At 57.6% G+C, this 22,314-nt stretch overlaps 11 protein-coding genes across 11 annotated transcripts; 5 read left to right on the plus strand and 6 right to left on the minus strand.

Moving 5' to 3' along the window:
- Nucleotides 1-40: 40 nt before the first annotated feature.
- TAF9 (Transcription initiation factor TFIID subunit 9) lies at nucleotides 41-1,026 on the minus strand (the record flags this gene model as incomplete). The annotated part of the gene is made up of 5 exons (XM_028623584.1): nucleotides 41-376; nucleotides 432-583; nucleotides 636-767; nucleotides 816-914; nucleotides 954-1,026. 5 exons carry the CDS (start codon nucleotides 1,024-1,026, stop codon nucleotides 41-43), a joined length of 792 nt encoding a protein of 263 aa, XP_028476517.1.
- Nucleotides 1,027-1,232: 206 nt separating this feature from the next.
- On the plus strand, nucleotides 1,233-3,001 carry ELP3 (Elongator subunit; the record flags this gene model as incomplete). The annotated part of the gene is made up of 3 exons (XM_028623585.1): nucleotides 1,233-1,567; nucleotides 1,621-2,391; nucleotides 2,437-3,001. 3 exons carry the CDS (start codon nucleotides 1,233-1,235, stop codon nucleotides 2,999-3,001), a joined length of 1,671 nt encoding a protein of 556 aa, XP_028476518.1.
- Nucleotides 3,002-3,329: 328 nt separating this feature from the next.
- On the plus strand, nucleotides 3,330-4,038 carry EHS24_008268 (uncharacterized protein; the record flags this gene model as incomplete). Its single annotated transcript, XM_028623586.1, has 3 exons — nucleotides 3,330-3,718; nucleotides 3,761-3,837; nucleotides 3,878-4,038. The coding sequence occupies 3 exons, from the start codon at nucleotides 3,330-3,332 to the stop codon at nucleotides 4,036-4,038; spliced, it is 627 nt and encodes a 208-aa protein (XP_028476519.1).
- A 106-nt stretch (nucleotides 4,039-4,144) lies between these two features.
- On the minus strand, nucleotides 4,145-6,444 carry EHS24_008269 (uncharacterized protein; the record flags this gene model as incomplete). Its single annotated transcript, XM_028623587.1, has 3 exons — nucleotides 4,145-4,365; nucleotides 4,406-6,255; nucleotides 6,308-6,444. 3 exons carry the CDS (start codon nucleotides 6,442-6,444, stop codon nucleotides 4,145-4,147), a joined length of 2,208 nt encoding a protein of 735 aa, XP_028476520.1.
- An 899-nt stretch (nucleotides 6,445-7,343) lies between these two features.
- EHS24_008270 (uncharacterized protein) lies at nucleotides 7,344-8,637 on the minus strand (the record flags this gene model as incomplete). Its single annotated transcript, XM_028623588.1, has 4 exons — nucleotides 7,344-7,474; nucleotides 7,523-8,071; nucleotides 8,124-8,445; nucleotides 8,494-8,637. The coding sequence occupies 4 exons, from the start codon at nucleotides 8,635-8,637 to the stop codon at nucleotides 7,344-7,346; spliced, it is 1,146 nt and encodes a 381-aa protein (XP_028476521.1).
- Nucleotides 8,638-9,453: 816 nt separating this feature from the next.
- On the plus strand, nucleotides 9,454-11,126 carry EHS24_008271 (uncharacterized protein; the record flags this gene model as incomplete). Its single annotated transcript, XM_028623589.1, has 4 exons — nucleotides 9,454-9,636; nucleotides 9,691-9,880; nucleotides 9,937-10,158; nucleotides 10,231-11,126. 4 exons carry the CDS (start codon nucleotides 9,454-9,456, stop codon nucleotides 11,124-11,126), a joined length of 1,491 nt encoding a protein of 496 aa, XP_028476522.1.
- A 645-nt stretch (nucleotides 11,127-11,771) lies between these two features.
- Nucleotides 11,772-13,537, minus strand: NAG4_2 (Synaptic vesicle transporter SVOP; the record flags this gene model as incomplete). Its single annotated transcript, XM_028623590.1, has 4 exons — nucleotides 11,772-11,939; nucleotides 12,017-12,802; nucleotides 12,851-13,232; nucleotides 13,284-13,537. The coding sequence occupies 4 exons, from the start codon at nucleotides 13,535-13,537 to the stop codon at nucleotides 11,772-11,774; spliced, it is 1,590 nt and encodes a 529-aa protein (XP_028476523.1).
- A 982-nt stretch (nucleotides 13,538-14,519) lies between these two features.
- Nucleotides 14,520-15,475, plus strand: EHS24_008273 (uncharacterized protein; the record flags this gene model as incomplete). The annotated part of the gene is made up of 3 exons (XM_028623591.1): nucleotides 14,520-14,526; nucleotides 15,115-15,407; nucleotides 15,461-15,475. The coding sequence occupies 3 exons, from the start codon at nucleotides 14,520-14,522 to the stop codon at nucleotides 15,473-15,475; spliced, it is 315 nt and encodes a 104-aa protein (XP_028476524.1).
- A 260-nt stretch (nucleotides 15,476-15,735) lies between these two features.
- On the minus strand, nucleotides 15,736-16,476 carry EHS24_008274 (uncharacterized protein; the record flags this gene model as incomplete). Its single annotated transcript, XM_028623592.1, has 2 exons — nucleotides 15,736-16,172; nucleotides 16,242-16,476. The coding sequence occupies 2 exons, from the start codon at nucleotides 16,474-16,476 to the stop codon at nucleotides 15,736-15,738; spliced, it is 672 nt and encodes a 223-aa protein (XP_028476525.1).
- A 282-nt stretch (nucleotides 16,477-16,758) lies between these two features.
- On the minus strand, nucleotides 16,759-18,300 carry EHS24_008275 (uncharacterized protein; the record flags this gene model as incomplete). Its single annotated transcript, XM_028623593.1, has 1 exon — nucleotides 16,759-18,300. One exon carries the CDS (start codon nucleotides 18,298-18,300, stop codon nucleotides 16,759-16,761), a length of 1,542 nt encoding a protein of 513 aa, XP_028476526.1.
- A 1,353-nt stretch (nucleotides 18,301-19,653) lies between these two features.
- Nucleotides 19,654-21,417, plus strand: EHS24_008276 (uncharacterized protein; the record flags this gene model as incomplete). Its single annotated transcript, XM_028623594.1, has 6 exons — nucleotides 19,654-19,933; nucleotides 20,002-20,054; nucleotides 20,171-20,362; nucleotides 20,405-20,672; nucleotides 20,714-21,215; nucleotides 21,273-21,417. 6 exons carry the CDS (start codon nucleotides 19,654-19,656, stop codon nucleotides 21,415-21,417), a joined length of 1,440 nt encoding a protein of 479 aa, XP_028476527.1.
- Nucleotides 21,418-22,314: the final 897 nt, after the last annotated feature.

Here is a 22,314-nt window from a genome sequence, read left to right on the forward strand (position 1 = left end):
TCGTACACGGAGTCTTGTTTTTGATTTACAATAGAACTACTTATGCGTCATAGTCCTCGTCCACCTCACGCTCAGCCGGCACGCCGACTTCCTCCATCTCATCGTCCTCGCCGTCTCCGTCGCCATCCGCGTCGGCATCAGCCTCGCCGCCGGCGTCATCCACATCGCCATCTGCGTCGTCGTCGCTCTCCGACTCGCTCGAGTCGGAGCCGTGCATGTCGTCGTCGCTGAGCGCGGCGGCCGCGTCAGTGGGCACGAGGTCGAAGGTGACTTCTGTCATGCGCTGGTTGGCAGGCGGGAGGCGGACGACTTCAAAGGATTCGGGGACCGGTGGGAGGGGCACAGAGTTGAGCTCGTGCGCGAGGGTCGCGAGGTACTGTGCACAGTTGTCAGCACTGCTTGTTGCTGGTCGCTTTTGTGGCCACACTTACATCCCTAGGCGGGGCCTCGTGGAACTCGTACCGCCGGCGCATTTGAATGGAAAGCTCGACATCTTCCTTTTCGATGCGGGCGCTCTGTGCGCCTGTCCGCGCCGCGTGGTCGGCAAGTGACTGTGCAGATTGCAACACCTCCGCAGTGTAGCCTGTCTGTTAGCTTGAAATGGGGCTCTTGGATGTCCACAGAAGGCTGCCGACCTCTCAACAGGGGGACAGTGGATGATTGGCAGTGGACGAGGGAAGTGCGAAGAGAGAAGACAAGGACGGAAAGGCCGGCACCAGCAGCATCCCAGTCCAGTTCCAAAGACTCATCATGCTGCTGACCAATTTCTCACAGCCCCAATCGTCCAATGGTCCGTCAGGACACTGTCTACTTACGGTGCGCAAAGTCCAGCAGTTGATGAATGACGCGCTCGTCCGCGTCTCCGATACCCTTTGCCGCGAGGATGAGCGCGAGCAGCCGCCCGTCGCGCGGTACTGTAGGGTCAGCTTTCTGTTATCCATCTTGAGGCCTACTTGTCCGTGCTGCGTTGTTTGGGTTGGGTGGTGTGGTCATGGATGCTGGATGAGAAGGAAGGAGCAACAACATGTTGCGCGGTTCAGTTGATCACTCGCGAGGCTCTGGCAACAGCCACGGCGCCAAATATAAATGGGTTGCTAATCACATTATAAACGCATTTCAATAACGGGCCTTATTTGAACAAACGGGGTGCGGAAATAAGTAATATCTTTGCCGTTGGAGATCCCTTCACGAACTCAAACGAGGGAAGACACTTTACAACTACTCTTGCCACCATGATCGCAGACGCCCAGGCCGAAGGCCACCTCCTCGTTGTCTCGGCTGTTGTCCGTGACCTTATCGCCGCCTACGAGGCCGCCAGCACCTCGTCGGCACCTCCTCAAATCCCCAACGTTAGCCATCTCCGCGCAAAGTACGCCAAGAAGTTTGGCTGCAATGCGACCCCACGTCTCACAGATGTGCTTGCCGGTGTGCCAGACGAGTGGAAGGAGAGGCTCCGTGGATGGCTCCGTGCTAAGCCTGTGCGTACGGCTAGTGGTGTCGCTGTCGTGGCCGTCATGTGCAAGCCCCACCGTTGCCCCCACGTTGCCATGACCGGTAACATTTGCGTGTAAGTCGCGAGAAGAAACACTTTCTCTGGGCCTTTGCTTACAGTACGTTCAGTTACTGCCCCGGCGGACCGGACTCGGACTTTGAGTACTCGACACAGTCGTACACTGGTTACGAGCCGACTTCCATGCGCGCCATTCGCGGCCGCTATGACCCATACGAGCAAACGCGCGGACGCGTCGAGCAGCTTCGGTCGCTGGGCCACGACGTTGACAAGGTCGAGATTATCCTCATGGGTGGTACCTTTATGAGCATGCCCGAGGCATACCGACACGAGTTTATCGCTGGCCTGCACAACGCGCTCAGTGGAGCGACGGCCACCGACGTCGACGAGGCCGTCAAGTTTAGTGAGCAGAGCAAGACCAAGTGTGTTGGAATCACGATCGAGACTCGCCCCGACTACTGCCTCAAGCCCCACCTCAGCCAGATGCTGCGGTACGGCTGTACTCGACTTGAGATTGGCGTGCAGAGCGTGTACGAGGACGTGGCACGCGACACCAACCGTGGCCACACCGTCCGCGCCGTCTCCGAGTCGTTCCACATGAGCAAAGACGCGGGATACAAGATTGTCGCGCACATGATGCCCGACCTGCCCAACTGTGGTGTCGAGCGTGATATCTGGCAGTTCCAGGAATTCTTCGAGAACCCTGCGTTCCGTTCCGACGGTCTGAAGCTCTACCCCACCCTCGTCATTCGCGGTACCGGTCTGTACGAGCTCTGGCGTACGGGCAAGTACAAAAACTACCCGCCCAACCAGCTCGTCGACATTGTGGCGCGTATCATGGCCCTCGTCCCTCCCTGGACCCGCGTCTACCGTGTGCAGCGGTAAGTTACATCACTACCATCAATGGCCCGCAACTAACTTTTCAGTGACATTCCCATGCCCCTCGTGTCGTCGGGTGTCGAGAACGGCAACCTGCGTGAACTGGCCCTTGCACGCATGAAGGACTTTGGCGCCGAGTGTCGAGACGTCCGTTTCCGCGAAGTTGGCCTGCACGAGATCCACAACCGCGTGCGTCCGCAGGACCTGGAGCTTCTGCGCCGCGACTACACGGCCAACGGCGGCTGGGAGACGTTCCTCTCGTACGAAGACCCCGGAGCAGACATTCTCGTCGGTCTCCTTCGTCTCCGCAAGTGTAGCGAGGAAGGTACGTTCCGCAAGGAACTCGTTGGTATGGCTGGTGGCTGCTCCTTGGTCCGCGAGCTGCATGTGTATGGTACCGCCGCTCCGGTGCACTCGCGTGACCCCAAAAAGTTCCAGCACCAAGGTATCGGCACGCTCCTCATGGAGGAAGCCGAGCGTATCGCGCGCGACGAGCACGGCAGTACCAGGATCGCCGTCATCTCGGGTGTGGGCACTCGCGACTACTACAGGAGGCTCGGATACTGGCTCGATGGACCGTACATGGTCAAGGACCTGGAGTTTGAGGAGTAGAGATGGAGAGATACGGATGCTGTTCGGGATCCTGCCATGTGGAATGCATTTCTTCCTGTGATATTTCAATGTGCAGGTTCCAGAACTCTGTGTGCCATTTGTGCATGCCCTGGGTCGCGATTAGGAGACGATGTTTTGTGTTTCCATAGGAGTCGCGTACAAGCGTGCCGACACTGGTTGTCCGACGGAGTGGTCGGTCTCATTCCAAAAACCGCCAACGGGACGGTCCGCAATTCACGGGACGTTGCACCAAAGAGTGCGCGTGCGGTTGGAGTACATATAACAGAGGGTCTCCTCGCACAGCTGCACAAGTGCCCACCTCTACGACATGCTGGTCCCAACACTGATCTCAACTCTTGTCGCCGTGCAGGCCGTGTCGAGTTCTCCTGTCCCGGCGCCAACAGGCTACATTCCAACGGCCCAGACATTCTGGTGGGATGATGTGTATCCGCCAATTGGCCACCTGGCGACCCTCTCCCACCACCACCTTGCAGACCGCGCGCAGTACAAGAACCTCATCGCGTACCCGAGCGCTGGCAAAGGTGGCTACTGGGTACAAGACTATCCTGGAATGTTACGGCTGTCCCCGGGCCAAATGATGCCTCACAACGGCGGCAACCTCACAGCTGTACACCGCTATGGCGAGGACACTGCAGTGATGCGACTGCCCGAGGGCTTTACTGAGAACCGGATACAGTTCCGGTTTCTTCCCCCAGTGTCAGTGATAGTGGAAGGCCGGTGCACGGCAGCTGACGCCAGAAGCCCTGGAAAGGACAATGTCCTCTTCATCGTGAGCGACCAGTGCCCAGGCGCACCACACGACACAGTGGCTGCTTGTAAGTCAAAGTCATCCCGGGGACTTACTGACGCTTAAAGGTGTGGTGGCCGTGTCAGAGCCATTCGAGGTCAAGTGCCGAGGGACGGTGCCACCGGATCTGCAGAAGGAGGAGGGCTCGCCTACTCTGTCAGCGACCGAGGGGCAGGTGGTGATCAGTTTCGTAAGGAGTGTATTCAGCGCAATGGAACTGTGGGCTTAGGATGGGTTGGCTTTTACTTCTTTTGCTTTTTTTTATTCATGAACGGTGCTTTGCATACGGAACAGACTTCGAGGATTTGCAAAAAAACGAATACCAACTACTTTGTCTACGCCAGAGTAACGTTGACGGCGTAAACATCGCCCTCTCCGCGACCCTTGATCTTGATCTCAACGAGGTAAAGACCTCCCTTAGTGCCCAAGGCCCGCAGCTCTTTGACCTCGACCGGGGATACCTTGCCGTCGATCATCGCGACTGGTTTCGGCGGGGAGCCTGCAGCCACCGCAATGCCAAGAGTGCCTTCAAACTTGGCATCGACACGCACCTCGTCTTGAACGTCAGCTTCCACTCGCAGTTTATGTACACTCACTGTCGACAATGGTGGAGTTTTCGACGGCGACCATGCCGGCAAACTGGTCCACCAAACCGAGGACAGCAACGGATGCCGTTCCCGTAGACTTGAGGGGGGCGATCCAAAAGCCTGCAGCGCCGACAGGCGGAAGTTCGACGGGAGCGTTGAGATTGGTCTTGGCGGTCAAGACTGTTCCTGCGGACATGCCACCGATGTGAAGGTCCGCCTGAAGTACAGCCCACTCGCCGTCCAAGGTACCTCCAGCAGCATCAACTACGTCCTGGGTGGTGAGGGCATCGTGGACGGTAATGTCCAGGGTGTCGTTACCACGCACGTTGAAGACGCCAATAATGGCACCAGTTGGGGTCTTGACCGACGCCCACTGTCCAGTACCCTTCTCGCTGTCGAGAATGCTCAGGTCAAACAGCCGGTTGTTGAGCGGGTCAGCGCCATTGGCGGTCTTGACCACCCGAGCAACCCCAGTGCGGTCGCGCGCGATTACACGCCAGAGGATGCTGGCATCGTGTTGACCTGGCTTGTCGGTCAAGAGCATGGGGCCAGGGAAGAGCGCCCGGAGGAATCCATGGGTGACGGGATGTTGCGCGGCAGTCATCCACATGTCAGCGTCGGGGACGATGGCGGTGTGGTTGGTAACGAGAGTGTTGGCAAGGTTCGTAAAGATTTGTTGCTGATGGGCGTCACGTTGGCGGTGCTCCATCCCAAAGTCGTCGCTGTTGCGCCATACAAACTTGTCGCCTTGCGTAATGAGGCCAAGGCCTTGCGCACCGCCAAACATTCCTTCACTGTTGGCCATACAGTGTATGACATGAGCCGGTCCAAACGTCTCGTCGGCAGCAGCAACCAGGGTCTTCCAGAGAGTCTGGTTCAAGGCGGCACCTTCAGCCCCGTCGAGGGATGTGAGCGTCGCCTGGTTGTCCACCTTGATAAACGTCACCCCGGCGGCGCGGAGAATGGTGAACCAGTCGCTCCAGAAGGCTGCCGCCGTCTCAGGCGAGGGAAGCCAGTAGTCTACTGATCCACCAGGCATGTATGCCACGGTGAACCACTCGTTGGGCACGCCAGGCCACCACGAGCGCGAAGCGCGGTAGGGCTTGCAGTTGTACTTCTTCACCAAGGGCGAGTCGGGGTTGATTCCATCCCAGTAACCACCCGTCAACGTGATCCACACGCCAACATCTGTGTGGCCCGTGCCATCCACGGTCGCAAACTTGTTTTGGATCATCTTGACAGCGCCAGCAAGACCCCCGGCGCCGAGGTCTGGGTGCGCGTTGAAGTCCCACAATCCACGGCGCTGCCACTTGCCCTTCTCTTGCCGATCCCAGTAGTCGTTAAACCCGCTTGCGTCTCCCCTGGCGAATGTGCGTTGATTCTGCCATCCATCGTCAATGATGAAGGACTGGATCGGGATCTCAGCAGCGACGTATTTGTCGACAAGGTCGGCAAGGTTTGATTCAGTCGGGTGCACATCCTCCCCCAGGGACGACCATGTGCAACACCCCAAGCCTTCGAATGGGCCACGAGGGTACGGCTTGAATGGAACGGGTTGACCGTTGAACAACCACTGTCGCGCTGCAGCCACAGCCGCCGCTGGCAGAGAAGCTGCGTCTTGGACACCGCCACGCACGATGACAACAGCAGCCTTGCCATCACCTGCAGTCGCGCTGCGAACCTTGACGTTCAACGGTTTGGCAGGATCGGTGCCACGTTCGAGGCAGCAAATCGCAGTTGTGGACGAGACAGGGTAGATGCACAAGCAGTCGGCACCGTCGTGGAGCAGGAAGAGGTGACTGGTGTACTCTGGCTGGTCTTTGAGCGAGTGGATGGCCGTGGCGTCCAACCAGGTAGGGCTGGCTCGATCAGCACCGCTACCCCGCACCTCCGCATTCAACCGCAACTCACCGAGCTCGGTACCATGCCCACCCGCTCCAGTTCCGGTGCAGGTCATCCAGATCAAGAGGCGAGGATACCTTCTCCTCGCCAGCCTGTATCGTGTACTCAATCACTTGCGTCTGTGTTGCTCCAGGTGTGATGGTCATCTTAGGCGCAGTATCTGTAGTAGATGTGGCATGACCCCACATAGACTCTGGGGTTCTTAAGAAGGCCGATTCTGGGCAATGATGTCAACGGCAATGGCTCGGATACGTGGCGGGTGTCGCCATAGACGTCACGGGTTCGTAAACGCCACAAGACCGCGGGCCGAGGGCCGCGGTGTTACTGGATGTACTGGATGTACTGGAATAGCTGGAGTGCACGCAGATGGCAAGCAATAGAAAGGCCGAGCGCCACGGCGTTGATCCAATGGCAACATCTATGTGTCCGATATCGGTTATCCGTCGTCGGTGGCTCACAGCAACGGCTCGACCGGTCCATTTCACCCAGTCGCCGTTGGGGGTGGGCATCGACCAGTAGCGACAGCGAAACAAGATGCCACCCATCGCGACAACGGACGGTATGGGACGGCGATCATGCTAACCCTCTTGAACCTGCATCCTGTTCTGAGCCTTCCCCATCCCCAAAACCATTACCCTCGGGCAGTGGCCAAGTGCAAGATTAGGTTGAACTATTCACCACGTGCGTCCTCTGGCGGCTTCGCGGCTGGGTGCTGTAACAGGCCACCAACCACTATACGTGGCGGAGTCCTTAGACACTGGTATATAGCATCAAACTGGTCGACGCAGACAGATTCGATAGTGAGATGTACCGGTGAATGTTCTGGCCAACTGTCAACTGTCGCGAGCATACACGCATGGAATAGACGTCCTGTAACCAGCCCCGAGCTACGTACCACAACCACAGCTGGACAAACTCGTTGGATTCTATCCACAACCATGCATTCCGAAGTGCTAACAATCCATAACATAACCCCAAGCCAATCTGAGCATCGTTGTCCATATCGTCACGTCAAGATACCTTGCCACTAGTGCCCGTTGGCCGCTTAGACAGCCTTGTCGATGATGGGCTCGCCAGCCTTGTTAAACGACACAGGGCTGCCAGTGAGGAAAGAAACGGTGAGGGCCTTGGCGATCTTGGCGGCCTGCAGGGCGTCATACGCAGTAGTAGGAACGGCTGTACAAGGTCAGTTTGCGCCTCCACAAGCCACGCCTATAAACTCACCCTTGTCATCGAGACAGATGGCGGCAAACTCGTTCATTTCGCTGATGAACGCCTCTCCATAGCGGTCAAGGTAGGTGGCGGGAGTCGGGTTGTGGTGTCCGTCAAAGTCGGCAACCTTGATGCGCGAGCTGGGAGGGGTGGAGACGGTGCAGTTTTGCTTCATACCCATGAGCTCAACGCTCGAGTTGTAACCCGCCATACCGGTACGCGAGAGGTGGAGGGTGGCGCTGGTGCCATTGGCGTATTCAATAATGCAGAATGCGTTGTCGCAGTCGTCCATTTCCTCCAGCTCCGGGTGGGCGGCAATCAGGCCCGAGGCAATCACGCGCTTGACTTCCTGACGGCCCGCCGACTGGGTGTTGAGGAGCCAGCGCGACATGTCAATGTCGTGAATGCCACAGTCCATAAAGATGCCGCCGTTGCCGCGTGCGTACTGCACAAAGTAGCCAGTCGAGTCGTACACGTCCTGCGACACACTCTTGAGGACGTATGGTGTACCTGCACGCTCCGCCTGAACGTGGTTGTACAGCTCCAGCAGCGCCTTGTCGACTTTACGGCTGTCAGCGCAGTTGCAAGAGCACAATGCCGGAGATCTACTTACAGCGACGGACAAAGCCAATCATAACCTTGAGCTCCGGGTGGGCCTCAGCGGCCTCGACGACCGGGACGGAGCTCTCGTAGTCAATGGTGATGGGCTTCTCCAGGAGGACGTGCAGACCGCGGTCAATGGCCTGCAGGGTGAGGGGGGCGTGAGTCGAAGTGATGGTGGCAATCACGACCGCGTCGAGGTCGGGAATGGCAAAGACCTCGTCGGTGGTCTTGTAGTAGTTCACTGAGCTAAGGTTCTCCTTGACCCACTGCTCTGCCATGGGCGACGGGTCGGCAATGGCAACGAGCTCGGCGCGAGGGGTAAGGTGGTAGATCTGATCGTCAGTTATGAGAGCTCAGCAAGTCGTTGCGAGGCAACTCACGTTGTATGCGTGGCGCTGGCCCATACGACCACATCCGAGGACAGCGACACGGAGGCGGCGCGCACCAGGAGCGCCGACCTGGAGGGGGACGTCGTTCGTCGAGGTGAAGACCGAGTTGTTGGCGGCGGCGACTGCGTTGGTCATTGTGTTTGGCGTGTTTTGGTGTTGGGGGAGTCTGGGTGCCGTTAACGTTAGCCAGGCATCGTCTTTATACGGCACAGAAGACAACTACTTACAGGCATCCAGCAAGATGCTTGGTGACTGAGCCGAATCGGACGCTGAGTCCGCCTCGCGGAGGTTGTGAGGTCTCAGATTATCGACCGAAGGGTCCGATCTCGGTAAAAGTGGGCTCCAACCTGACACCAGACCACCCACCGGACAACGGACATTGGTGATGCACGCCAGAGCGCCTCAACAGTGGAGAATCTGACACAGTCGAGGGGGAAAAGGATATATAGGTGTGGACCTCACATGTTGGGGAGTGGGTGGTCTGGACTGGTGTGGATCGTGTGGAGGCGAACGTCACGAGCGGCGGCGGCTCGGTTGAGCAGTCATCCCTCCGAGCAGCGGTGGAGGTCTTTGTTGTTGTTTTGTCAGCTGATGGAATTCGGGAAATGTGTGTCTGCAGTTGTTGCTTACAGCGGCGTGAAGAGGTCCCAACCCTCCTGTGTCATCTCTGGATTTCCCCATGGATATGTGCGAACCACACGATGCCTGCGATCGTAGATAGTGCCGTGTGACGTCATCGGTGTCGCCCGTAGCCCGTGGGTCGGATCAGCCCGACAGTCACCCGCATGGGTCCGGTTCGAGTCGCGTGCGCGTCCAGTGTGCTCTATCGCACCATCTCTTCTGTGATCTCTCCGTCGCTCTTCATTCATTGCCCTCTTCCTGTCCATCCCACATCCCCATCTCTCCCCCTCTCTCTCTCCCCTACGCCTTACTCCCTCGCTCATCTCCACAATGGGTGCCCAGGAATCCAAACCCGCAACCATCACCGCCCCGACTGCTGCCCCAATCAACGAGAAGCGCGCCTATCTCGAGAACCTCCAGCAGGCGGCTCTCGCCATCGGTGACGACTCTGTCCCAACATCCCAGTCCGTCGAGCCCGAGGCAATCGACGCTTGGTCAGCCAAGCTTGAGAACGTAGGTGGCGACGACTCGATCGGGGATGTTCTGTTTGCTGACGATCCTTATCAGGACCCCAGCTTCAAGCTTGCCCGTCTTGTGCTCTCCCACTCCGACCCAGTGGCGGCTTTGCAGTCGCGTACGGCTGTCGTCGCTGACGAGAAGATCTTCAACCTTGACCTCAAGGGCGCCGTTGACGGCAAGTACCCGGGCCCCGTGGTCAACCAGAAGAGCTCTGGCCGTTGCTGGCTGTTTGCCACCAGTGAGTAGTCGCGACCGCGAGGGTCCCCGCGGAGCGTTCGTCTCTAACTAGCGCAGCCAACGTCCTGCGCTACAATATTGTGGAGCAGCTCAAGCTTGGTGACTTCCAGCTCTCCCAGTCGTATCTCTTCTTCTATGACAAGCTTGAGAAGGCCAACTACTATCTGGAGAATGTCATCGACCTGACCGATAAGGAGCTCGACAGCCGTCTCCTGAGCTTCCTCAATGAGGCTCCCGTCAACGATGGCGGCCAGTGGGACATGGCCTACAACCTTCTGGGTGAGTACAGCGTGGCATATGGTGCCAATGCAGACCATATGGTCTATACAGTAGCATGCTGACATCTAACAGAAAAGTACGGTGTCATCCCGCAGACTCTCTACCCAGAGTCGTTCAGCTCGTCGTCCTCGTCCCGCCTTGGCCGTCTCCTGACCTCCAAGCTGCGCGAGTACGCCCTTCTCCTCCGCGGCGCCGCTGCCACCCAGTCGGTCGACCAGCTCCGCAAGCTCAAGGGCCAGTTCATGGCTGAGGTCTACTCGACTCTGTGCATCACCCTCGGCACTGCCCCCAGGCCCGACGCACCTTTCACTTGGGAGTACTATGACAAGGCTGGCAAGTTCCACTCATGGACTGGAACTCCTCTCGAGTTTTACGCGGCCTTTGCGCGCCGTAAGGGCATGGACCCCAAAGACAGCTTTTCCCTTATCAACGACCCCCGCAACGAGTACGGCAAGCTGTACACTGTCAAGCGCCTGGGTAACATCTGGGGTGCCGGTGGCGTCCGCTACGTCAACGCCCCCACTGAGGTCCTCGAGGACGCTGTCATTGCGGGAATCAAGGCCAACACCCCTCTCTTCTTTGGCTGCGACGTTGGCAAGTCATCCGACAGCGCCACCGGCATCATGGACACGAAGCTGTTCGACCTCGAGGCCGCCTACGGCTACACTCTGGGAATGGACAAGGCCCAGCGTCTCATCATGGGCGACAGTAGCATGACCCACGCCATGGTCATTACGGCAGTTCACCTGGACAAGGACGGCCGTCCTGTGAGGTACAAGGTCGAGAATTCGTGGTCCAACACGGCTGGCCAAGACGGTTGGTTCATGTGCACCGCCGAATGGTTCAGGGAGTATGTGTACCAAGTGGTCGTCCCCCGCTCGCTTGTCGACAAGAAGTGGTCCGACGTGCTTGACGGTGGTAACCCGGTCGAGCTCGAAGCTTGGGACCCGATGGGTGCTCTTGCTTGAATAGAGTGGATATGGCAAGGTTAGAAAGAGGAAGAAGTAACGATACCGAAATATGCAAGTACCTTCGCAGGATGCTGAGGGATGAGACGTTGTGCAACTGTGGGTGACGGTACGACGGCGCAATGACAGCATTGCCAACCCCCGGGGGATCTGCAAGCCAACACGGGTGTTCGTCACCAACGACCCGTTGTCCACGAAGCCGAACTTGCCACCCCACAGATGTGGCAAGAAGCTGGCGAGGCTTGAAAAAACATCATGACCGTCACAGGGACGTCTAGCTGTTGGACGCAGTTGACCGGAACCTGTACACGTTCCTCGTGACGTCATAGCCCCTCTCCTACCAGGCTGGGATTGCGCAGATGCCCGTCGTGCGGCCCAGACGTTGGCATTGTAATAAATTAACCACGATACATATTCTAATAGTAAGTCTATAGAGTGGGTGGTCCATGGCCACGCGCTAGACTGGGTATAAGCCCCATGGAACAGCGCGTACCAAGACATAGTGGTGGACGAGTGGCAGTGTCCGTCATGCCGCTCGCGCGCCCGGTGACTGTGTTTTGTTCACCGGGTCGGCAAGGAATGGTTTCGGGGCAGCGAGGAGCAGACGGTGCTCGACTACAGCTGCGCCTTTCCGAGAGTGTCCGCTCATGCGTCCTTCACGGCGCGGGTAGAACGGGCACGAATGGCACCGCCCTTGAAGAAGAAGATGAAGGGGATGAAGACGATGACAACCGAGACGCAGGCGATCGTGAGCATTGCCCACTTGAAGGAAACGTAAGGGTCGCTGTCGTAGCCAGCAAGCATTTGAGTGATCTAGAGAGTCAGCACGGTGTGCGTGAAGGGTTTTTGTTGAATTTCCCAGAATTACTTGGGGGTTTCTTGTTACTCACCCAAAGTGGAACTGAAGCTCCAACACAAGACCTCATCAACGTCTTCGCAGCGACCGCAGACGCAGCAAAGTCTGCGTACGAGTCTACGATGTAGCTGTTCGCAGCAATGTAGATAATGATCATGCAGTAGCCAAAGAGGCCGCCGGCGATGCAAGGTCCGACCCAAGTCATGCCCCTGTATGAGGTGAAGGCGAAGATGAGGAGTGAAATGGGCAGAATGATTGCTCCCAGAAGCATGGGGTAAAGGCGAGCCTCGGGGATGGCACCGTTGCGGCAGTGACGCTTGTACAGCTTCTCCTGGATGGGCATGCAGGCCATGGCGAGGAGCATACCGATGATGATGGAAACAAAGGCGACGCCAGTCATGCCCGCGCTCCAGCCGCGAAGTTCCTCAAAGGCCACGGGGAAGGCAAAGAAGAGGGCGTAGAGCAGAGCGTAGATGAACGAGAGGTAGAAGCTCATGAAAAGAATGACGGGCTCGAGGAACATGAGGATAAATGGGCGAACGAGGGCGACCTTCATGCTCTCCTTGAAGGGGACGGCGTCGACATCGTGCTTGGAAATGTAGACGGTGGTCTTGTGCTCCTTGTTAAGCTTCTTGGCCTTGTTGCGAAGAATGACAGTACCCAGAGTCTCAGAGGTGAAGATGGTGGAGACGAAGACGGCGCCAATAAACATGAAGAGGACCCAGTAGATCCAGCGCCACTGGTGAGTCTTGTCCGCAATCCAGCCGCCAAAGAGGGGACCAAGACATGGGCCCAAAAAGATCGTTGCGCTGAAGACGGCCTTTTTAACGTCAGTCTCGTGTCAAGGCAGTGTAGGTGTTGTGCTCACCATTGGGATACCGCGATCCTCGACGCTCCAGAGGTCGGAAATCGAGCCGCCAACGTTGGTCATGGGCGCGGAAGCTGAAATACCAGCGAGCATACGACCAGCAAGCATGGTGGCAGAGTTCTTGGCGAGACACGATGGCAGGGTGAATATGAAGTAAAGGAACATGGAGACAAGATAGATGGGCTTGCGGCCAAAGACTTCGGACAGAGGTGCGAACGCCAGGGGTCCGATACCAAAGCCGAGGACAAAGAGGGAGATGGAAAGGTAGATGACTTCGTCGCTGGCATGCAGTGTGGTTGCCTGGCCGGGGAGGTCACCAGTGGGCATAGATGAACCGAGGGCGACGGCAAGGCAGAGGAATGAACAGGCAATAGTGGAGTACCTGGACAATGTCAGTCCGATTGTGTCTCGGAGCAAATCACACAAAGCTCACCACTTGCGGCCCTTGCCCCATTCATGAGGGTTTTCACCCATACCAGGCTCAAAGTCGACGATGATGCGGCCACCGGCCTTCTCGACGTCGATGGGGTCACGGTGAATCACGGTCGACTCGCCAGTCGAGGTGCGGCGGTCGCCAGCGCTGGTGACGCGACCCAATACTTCCACATCTTCCTCGCGAAGTGCCTCTTCTTGGGCGTTGCTGAAGATGGGAGGGTATGCGAATTCTGCCTCAACGGGCTCAATCATGGTGTGTGGTGTGTGTGTAGGATAGGGAGAGTAGTGGTACGGTAATGGGGTAGCGAGTCGGAGGGGACTATGATTAGGAAGTCCGGAGAGAGGAAAGGTGTTGTTTGTCGGGAGTCTGTATGAAGATGGTGTCTGCCTACCTGCTGGGCCATCACCTATATGTATCTCTGCATTTCCCACCCCCATCAGCGGCATCATCGTCAGTCTTGGTCAGACCGTGAGTTGACATTGTTGCAGTCCGCGCTCTCCAACGGGTCCGGGTGGTGACATTAGGGTGAGTAACTGCTAGAACCAGCCCATTCGGACGGTCCGCCGCGCGTTGTCGCGGGGCTGACGGCCACCGCCGTGGCCTGGAACGCCAGCGTACGACCGTGGGAAGGAATGTCACACGGTTAGCGCAGGCTATGGGCTGGCCAGGGCTGCCGGCGGCTCGCTCGGCCGCGGCGCCATCCGCTCCACGCCGCTCCACGGCACAGGAAACTCTAATGCAATTACAACAGTGGTTACAGTGGACCGGCACCGCAATTACAATGGGGGAACCAAGATTATATGGTAATATCGGCCAACTGGAGTCCGACGTCAACCACGGCCGAGAATGCGGTTGCTGACGGCGAGAGCTTAAACAGGCCACAGGGTCGCTGCCCAAGCAGCCAGCACCGTTCGTCCCCGCTGCTGTTTTCACAACCGTAGCGCATTCTCACCCAGCACCATGTAGTGTGTCGCTCGTTGTGCAGCAATCACATGTCGAAGCCATCGCCATCGAGGCACACGTCTAGACTATTCATTTGGCCATGTACGAGAATCTTCCATCAAAAACAAGCATTATGCAAAGCGGGCACGTCAACCAGTCAGTTACAAATTATTTACTGCTTATGTAAGTGCGGGACAAAGGGCAGATCGTATTTGCAAGCAACGTCCAGAATGCTACGCAATGCAACTGCGCGGTGTCCTTACAGACAACCCAAATCGCCCTGGGTAACCCATGAGCGGTACCTGCCGTCGTCCAACAGGGAGAGCAACCGCGAGAGCACGGCCCATTAGCCATTAGCTGTTAAGCTCCAAACCACTGACTGGATAGCACCGAACCTCCTTGCCCCACAGCGGCCACATCCCAGCATGATCAGCCTTTTCATTCACTGATCCTGTGCCACTGATCCACTCGCTCCTTCCCGCCCACTGACCACCGTCCCGCCCTTCCACACAGACACACACACACACACACACACACACACCCGGCTCACGAGGCGTGTCCCCCGCTGGCACGCCGGCTGCTGACGCGCCGACTGTCTGTAATACACGTGGGTTTGAGGTCTTGACATAGCAAGCTGTGCCCTCGATAGTGAGGCAGAGGTCGGTCCGTAATCCCTCAGATCACCTCCAGAGTACTCTCCATCAACGCACGCATGCCCATCCATACCACGCCTCCCACCCAAGAACGGACCTCCCAAACAGTATTAGCGGCCTGACAACGTGAGTAGAATGTACCATTTGTGCGGCTCTTGGGGAGGGAAGGTTTGTGTTCAACGGGGGTGCTCACAACGCCTGCAGGGTTGCGTCTGCTGACCACTCTTGCGAAGACTACATTGGGCAAGACGACCCTGATTCCGAGCATGACGAGGAGATTGATGAAGAAGACATCAACAACGACGACGACGTGCAAGCCAGCGCCCCTCGTGCGCCGAAAAGCAAAGCCAAGGCACCTCGTCCGTGTGTTGCGAGCCCCTCAGCTGCCCGCCCTGACCCTTCCTCCAAGGCGCTCGGCAAACGCCGTCAGCTCAACGAGGAAGACCACACCCGCGCGGACGAAGAAGACTTGGCCACCGACAATAATGGTCTGCAGGACACCATGGCCCGTGCCGCCAACGTCATCGTGAGTCCTGGCCTAGGCCGGCTTCGTTTAACGGCGTCGATGACAACAGCGAGGCCCCCGTGGACTGATCGTGAAGAGATTGGACGAATCAATTCCGACTGCATTGTACAAACAAATCCTGACGTATACCAATTACAGACGCGATGGCCACACGGGCTTACGCTTCTCGGCAAACGCAGTCATACCTGGTTCGTCAGCATCCCACAAACACTGTTACGCACCTTCCTTCATGTCTGGGGTCGAAAACAGTGCATGGAACAGGCGGCGCTCAAAACGTAAACCCTGCCCAAGGGGAAGTTCAAGTGCTGGCCGTCAGCGCGTTGCATCGTTATCGTTTCCACTCACAGGCATTGACTGCCTCTTTACCAGCCTGCAGGGCAAGGGCTCCCTTGGTTGCGAGCTGTTCGGCCACCTTTGTCGCAGCGGCGACGACACTTTCGCCCTCTTTCGTGAGTCCGCTGGCAAGACCGAAATCGTACGCCTCCTTTCCAGACAGCTTGCGGTCGTTCAGGACCATGTCCATCGTGCGCGTCTTGCCTATGAGGTGAGCAAGGCGCTGAGTTCCGCCAGCACCAGGGATGACGCCCAGGTTTATTTCCGGTAGGCCAAACACCGCGGTCGGGGTGCAAACGAGCAAGTCTGCCATCATGGCCAGCTCGCAGCCTCCTCCCAGAGCGTATCCGGCCACTCCTGCCACGATAGGCTTGCGGATCGCCGCCACACGTTGCCAGCTGCTGAGGGCATCACGAGAGTAGGCTGCTGCGACTAGTGGAAGGGGTCAGACATCCACGAGGTTCCGTCTCATTTCGACGTCTGCAGCAGCTGACAACATACAAGTGTTGGCACCGAGCTCCTTGATGTCTGCGCCGGCAGCGAACACTTTGTCCCCTCCCGTGATCACGATGGAAGCGACTGTATCGTCGTCGTCGGCTTCGGCAAGGTACGCGTTGAGCTGGCGGAAGAGGCCGTCGCTCAACGCGTTCAGCGCCTTGGGGCGATTGAGGGTGAGGATGAGCACACGTCCAGAGGGCGAACGGGACTTGACAACGAACGGATCAGAGGCGGTCATGGTCGTGTAGTGGTTTACGAATGCACAAGAGAGAGATGCTGGGAACGAGATGCAACGCCTAAAACGGACATGGCCGCTGGAGTCGGCTAAATGATGTCACTTGCCGGCCCTGCCGGCGACTTATGGTTGCCGAGGGAGACATGTCTGGGTTTCTGAGCAAGACGTTGACGAAGCATGTCCTTCTTGCTCTGGAGGTGTCCATGAGAACCAGTGACTTATGGGACAAGCGGGACATACGTGCACCCCGTTACTCGCGTTCCTACAAGATAATCTTCATTGGGATCATGGCCTGGCGCCACGGAAATCGGGATCCGCTAGGAGCCTGTCCATGGCGTCCACCTGGAGCCAGAGGGTTGCACGCACACCTGGATCGTACCAGCGACCACCGGTGACGCCTGGAACACGCGTAATCGTCGCGTAGCCTCCAAATGCCATGACCAAGTTGTGCACCAAAAGAGGCGGACCTCCACCAAAGTCGGCATCATGGAGTGCGGATCGCGACCAGTTGGTCGTGCACACTGATGTTGTGCCAGGGAACACGATGCAGTTGCGCGACGGGTCTAAATCATGGGCACGGAGGTGGAGCCATGCAGCCAAGATGTCTGGCTTTGTCGTCTCGATGGCACGACGGATACGTGCCGCTGCCCATCCTGCACCGTTGGGGCCGACGACTTCATCCGCATGGGCCTGCATGCCCAAGCAGACGTTAAAGCACCCGGGGGCTGTGCTTGGCAGAGGGTTTGTGAAGCGCCGACGAGCATCACATGCCATTGAAAAGTCGAGAACAATGTCGCCAGTTTGGCCTCTCGCACGGGCGACGAGGCGCCAAATGTGAGCGGCAAACGCGTCCTGAGCGCTGATGTGTTCTGCAGTTTCTCGCTTGGCCCGAGCAGCGATACGTTGCACATCTTCTGATGTAAAGTCCAGGCCGTATGTCCTTGTGGGAGCATCAGACAAGGTGTGCCACGGTGGCAACGTTCCCCGTCGTCGACCCCTCTCGGCATCCAGCGTGTCGACTTCGGATGGGGGCCCAACTGCCTGCGATGGCGGGGGGTTGCACAATCCAGTCGGGTCACGGGCCCACGCATCATACCGGAACACGTCAAGCGAGGACTCGAGCTTTACAAGGGCTGGATCCTCGTCTTTGGTGTCAAGATCGCCAGCTGCATTCACGTCGCAGGCCTGGAAATCGTAGGGGCGGTGAGGGATGAGCGGCGTTTCTCCACGCGCAATGGCCGTGTGGATTGCAGCCCAGTCGGTAAGGAAAGTGCCGAGCGCACCAGCATCGAAGAGAATGTGTGAAGCAGAAACACACAGAGCGGCACCGCCGCACGAGAAGCGTGTAACCTTGACACCAGCTAATGACATCTCGTCGCCATCCCTGCCGCGCTGCAGATCTGGCGCGAGTGTGAAGTCGTTGAGGACTGAAGCGTCCACGACACCTGGGTGCTCGGCGACCGGGGGAGGTAGGGCGGCACTCATCGGCATGGCGCGTTCCTCAAATTCAAGAGTCATACCTGGATCATCTGGATGTCCGTAATCCATCCATGTGCGGTGGTATCGCTTCGTGTATGGCCGTCCATGGTCGTCCGGCCGCGCCAGCCGCAGACGGCCAGCCAGTTGAGGGTAGGCGCTGAGGATTTCTGCGAGAGACTCGGCCAGGTACTGGGGATCAAGGTGCACAGCGGCCGGTGGTGAATAGAACAGTAGCCCAGTAGCATCCGGGGCACCACGGCTGGCGACACTTGCAAGTGGGACGGGTGCCGTGGTGGGATTTGCTGGTGACACTGCAGGGTGGACGAGCTGTCGAGAAGATGACGCCATTGTGATGCCCAGATGACGGTGAATGTGTTCCCGTGCCGACTAGTTCACTCAGAGCTCGTCGACTTTGTGCTGAAACACGTAGCGCGTAGCAGTTGGGTATTCTTGCCCGATGAGGGATGGCGAGGTGATGGGCAACAACAAGAGACTGTCCATTCGCATTCGGCTCCGACATTCGAGTCAGGCAACGACCTCCCGCAATCCGGAGCCGAAATGTTGGCACCATAACCGACCAGCTTTCATGTGCCGAAAAGCAGTGAGGAGCCACTCTACGTATCAGCAGTCGGAACGGGAGGGTGCTGAGCGTGCGACGGATCATCGGAGGCTGGAGTAAGATCCTCAAAGCTATGTGTACTGTACTCACCAAACACGCCCGCGACCGCGTGTCCCTCAATCGCGGCTGATATCAACCCCTCCCGAAATCTGACCAGATTAGCCGCGTCGCTTCGTTTGTCTTTTCAGATCAACCGTTGCCCAAGAGACAAGACGATGATGTGCATGATGAGGCTACATTATAGCTCGGCGAGATGCCACGCTATCGAACGGGAATATCAGTCCCTAGCGTTTATTGCCAAACTGTTGTGTTCGAAATGAGCGTTCGGGCCATTGACCGTCCACTTTCAAAATCACCCCCTCTCGCCCCCCCCCCCAAACCTGGGAGTCGACGCGGAGGGCACATATTCCGGCTCTTGGGCCTTCTTGTGAAGCGCCGAGCGCACCGAACATCATGCTGACTGTTCGCATCAACATTCTTTTTCAATCCTCGGCGTCCTTTCGGCGTTCTCTTCAATGTGGATCGGCCATATCGGTCCGATGGCCTTCGTCGTGGACATGTTGTGATACCCGGCTGATTTACTTTGTAAACGGGCCGACACTTGCACACCACACGCTCAGAAGGGGCCCGTACACACTGTGGAAGCACAGACCTGCAGACAAACGTGGGCATTCCCGCTGCCAAAACGCAACTATCTACGGACACGGCTTGGATGTTGGCGTGTAGGCACAGTTCACTGAAACAACGACGTTGATGACAGAAAATCCTCGTTGGTGTGTCGAAACCCCCACAGAAGGAAGGGCGGCGTGTTGGCCGTTGGGAATTCCGACGACTCCAACGATGGCCGGTGGTGGTCACCACATTTGTTGTCCACGGCCACTGCGCTGAGAAGCAGAGCGCGGAGCAAAAACGGTTGATTGTCGGGTCGGCTGATTCTATGGCTTCATGCGGGGCCCGATGGCGTCCGCTCGGTCTGCCCGCAACACCTGTCGGCCACTATAAAGCCAGTGGACGTCCAGTAAGCATGCACACGCGTACCCTACCCCCAACACGTTGCAAAGTCACTTAAAGACGCTTGCACCATGAGCGAGCAGACCATCATTGGAGACGAGAGCCTTCGCGGCGTTCTGCGTCCAGACTTCCTCGTCGCTGCCTCGACGGCTTCGTACCAGATTGAAGGCGCCTACGACCAGGATGGAAAGGGCCTCACCAACTGGGACAACTTTCTCAAGGACAATCCCGAGAACGGAAACGACGCTGTCATGTCGTACAAGTACTGGCGCGATGACGTTGCCTTGCTCAAGAAGTATGGTATGAACACATACCGCTTCTCCATCGCGTGGGCACGCATCAAGCCCCTCGGTGAGTGATACTGTTCATTGTGCACAGCACAGCGCGGCACCTGGTGGCTTGATTTGCTGACCAGTCAGGCGGCAAGGACGACCCCATCAACGAGAAGGGTATCGAGTACTACTCCAACCTCGTGAGTCAACCCTCTCTTCTCTGTGGTGGATCTCCCACGCACACAACATGCACTTTGATCCTGGCTGATCCGTTCGCACCTTCTACCCTCTGGTGTATATTACTTACTGGCGTCAGATTGACGAGCTTCTCGCCAATGGCATTGAGCCATGCGTCACTATATTCCACTGGGACCTGCCTCTCGAGCTCGACAAGCGTTACGAGGGCTTTGCCGACACTGAGCGTCTTGTTCCCGACTTTGTTGCCTACGCGCGTATCCTGTTTGAGCGTTTCGGCGACCGTGTGAAATACTGGATTACAATCAACGAGGTGAGCCCTATCCACGTCAATGGATCAATGGCTAACCATCAGCCTCTCATCTACACGCTCTGCAACTGTATCGAAATGCACGTCGACGATTTCCCCGAGTCCAAGTACGTTGCGTACACGAGGAGCATCCTCCTCTCCCACGCAAAGACCGTGGACATGTACCGCCGCGAGTTTGCGCCCAAGCAAGGTGGTAAGATTGCTATTACCCTCAACATGGACTGGGTCGTTCCTCTGGACGACTCTGCCGAGGCCAAGAAGGCCACGGACATTGGTGTCAACCACATGTTTGGCATGTACGCCGACCCAATCTGTACGTGCATATAGCGCCGTTCATTATGTTGACACAACAAGACAAGGGCCACTTCCCCCAGACCTGCATCGACCGCTTCGGGCCCACCCTTGCCCTGTCCGAGGACGAGTGGAAGCTTGTCAAGGGCTCCAACGACTTCTTCGGTCTCAACCACTACAGCACCTCGTATGCCACTGGCAAGCTCCTGCCATACGAGACTGCCACTCCCGTCGAACGCGTCTTTGGCCTCATCGAGACCACCGTGGAGAAGGATGGGGTTCAGATCGGCCCTAGGGGTCAAAACGGCCACCCCACCCAGGTCCCCTGGGGCTTCCGTCTCCTCATCCAGCACATTCACAACACGTACTCAAAGGAGGCGGGCCACACGCTCTACGTGACGGAGAATGGTTTCGCTACTCTGGATGAGGGCAAGCGTCCCCTGGAGGAGATCCTCAAGGACACCGAGAGGCAGGCCTACTATGCCCTCTACCTTCGCGAGATTGCACAGGCCGTCCGCGACGACGGTATCGACATTGGCGGCTACATGGCATGGTCTCTTCTGGAGTGAGTCCCTGGGACAGAACAGAACCCTGCTGCTGCAGTTCGTTACTGACATTTCAGTAACCTCGAGTGGACTGGCGGCTGGGCTCCTCGCTTTGGCATCACCTATGTGGACCGCAGTACTCCAGAGTACAAGCGTATTCCCAAGGACTCGGCCTTTATGCTCCAGCGTGTGTTCAAACATATGATCAAGGACAAGCAGTGAACAGGGGGTCGAGGCTGGGTTGGGAGACGTCGCGTATGAACATAACTGGCCTGTTTCTTGGTTAGTGCCGTGGGATGTTAACCGAATGTCACCACTCTCACGTAGAGCTCGGAGTTGAGGATCGGGCAGAAGACTGGGGTATGGATGTAGACAACAGTTTCTCTAACCTGTCACAGACTCTTGCGATGCCCAATAGACTTTGAGGTGTTGAGAACCATTCGGTGCGCCACGCCGTGAGATCGGTGTTGTCCGACTATGTGTTTGGCCTGTTTGGGATTGGGAGTCTGTGGCTGATCGGCCCTTGGCCTTATGACGAATGCGCCTGTGCGGTGAGTCAGTGTGCATTCTGTCAGCAGGCGGCCGGCCGCCGGACGTGTGACTCTCTGTCTCGAGTCTTTCGAATCAGGCAGGGACATGACAGAGAGACACCCCACCCCCTTAGTCCTCGCTGGATCGCTGGCCCACCCATGCGCACGACATCGTGAGACGACATTTGGGGCTATGGCGGAGCGACCAATAGGACAACTCGATAAACCTATTGCCGCATTTCGAATGCAATGGGCTCACCACTGCCGCCTCGTGCCAACAACACGCGGGCAAAGAATGGCGTCCTACGCTTCTCAACCGGTCTGACTGAGACAATACCCGGCCGACGCGGGGGGTCTCAAGGGCCAATCCAGCCCATGGGGTGGGCCTGGCTCTGGCTGGGTGTGGCGTGGACGGTGGACATGTCCGACCCCGATGCACCCCCACCCCCACTGCCGCAGCTGTGGCGCCACCCCCACACATCACTGGCTGGAGATAGCCAGCCCTCTTTCTCCTTGCTCACTGATTGGAGACCACCCACTTCCAAGCCGCATCACCTACACCCTCTCCGTCCCGCTGCGCCACCCAGGA

The sequence above is a fragment of the Apiotrichum porosum genome (genome assembly GCF_003942205.1).
Source record: "Apiotrichum porosum strain DSM 27194 chromosome Unknown scaffold_6, whole genome shotgun sequence".
Lineage (NCBI taxonomy): Eukaryota > Fungi > Basidiomycota > Tremellomycetes > Trichosporonales > Trichosporonaceae > Apiotrichum > Apiotrichum porosum.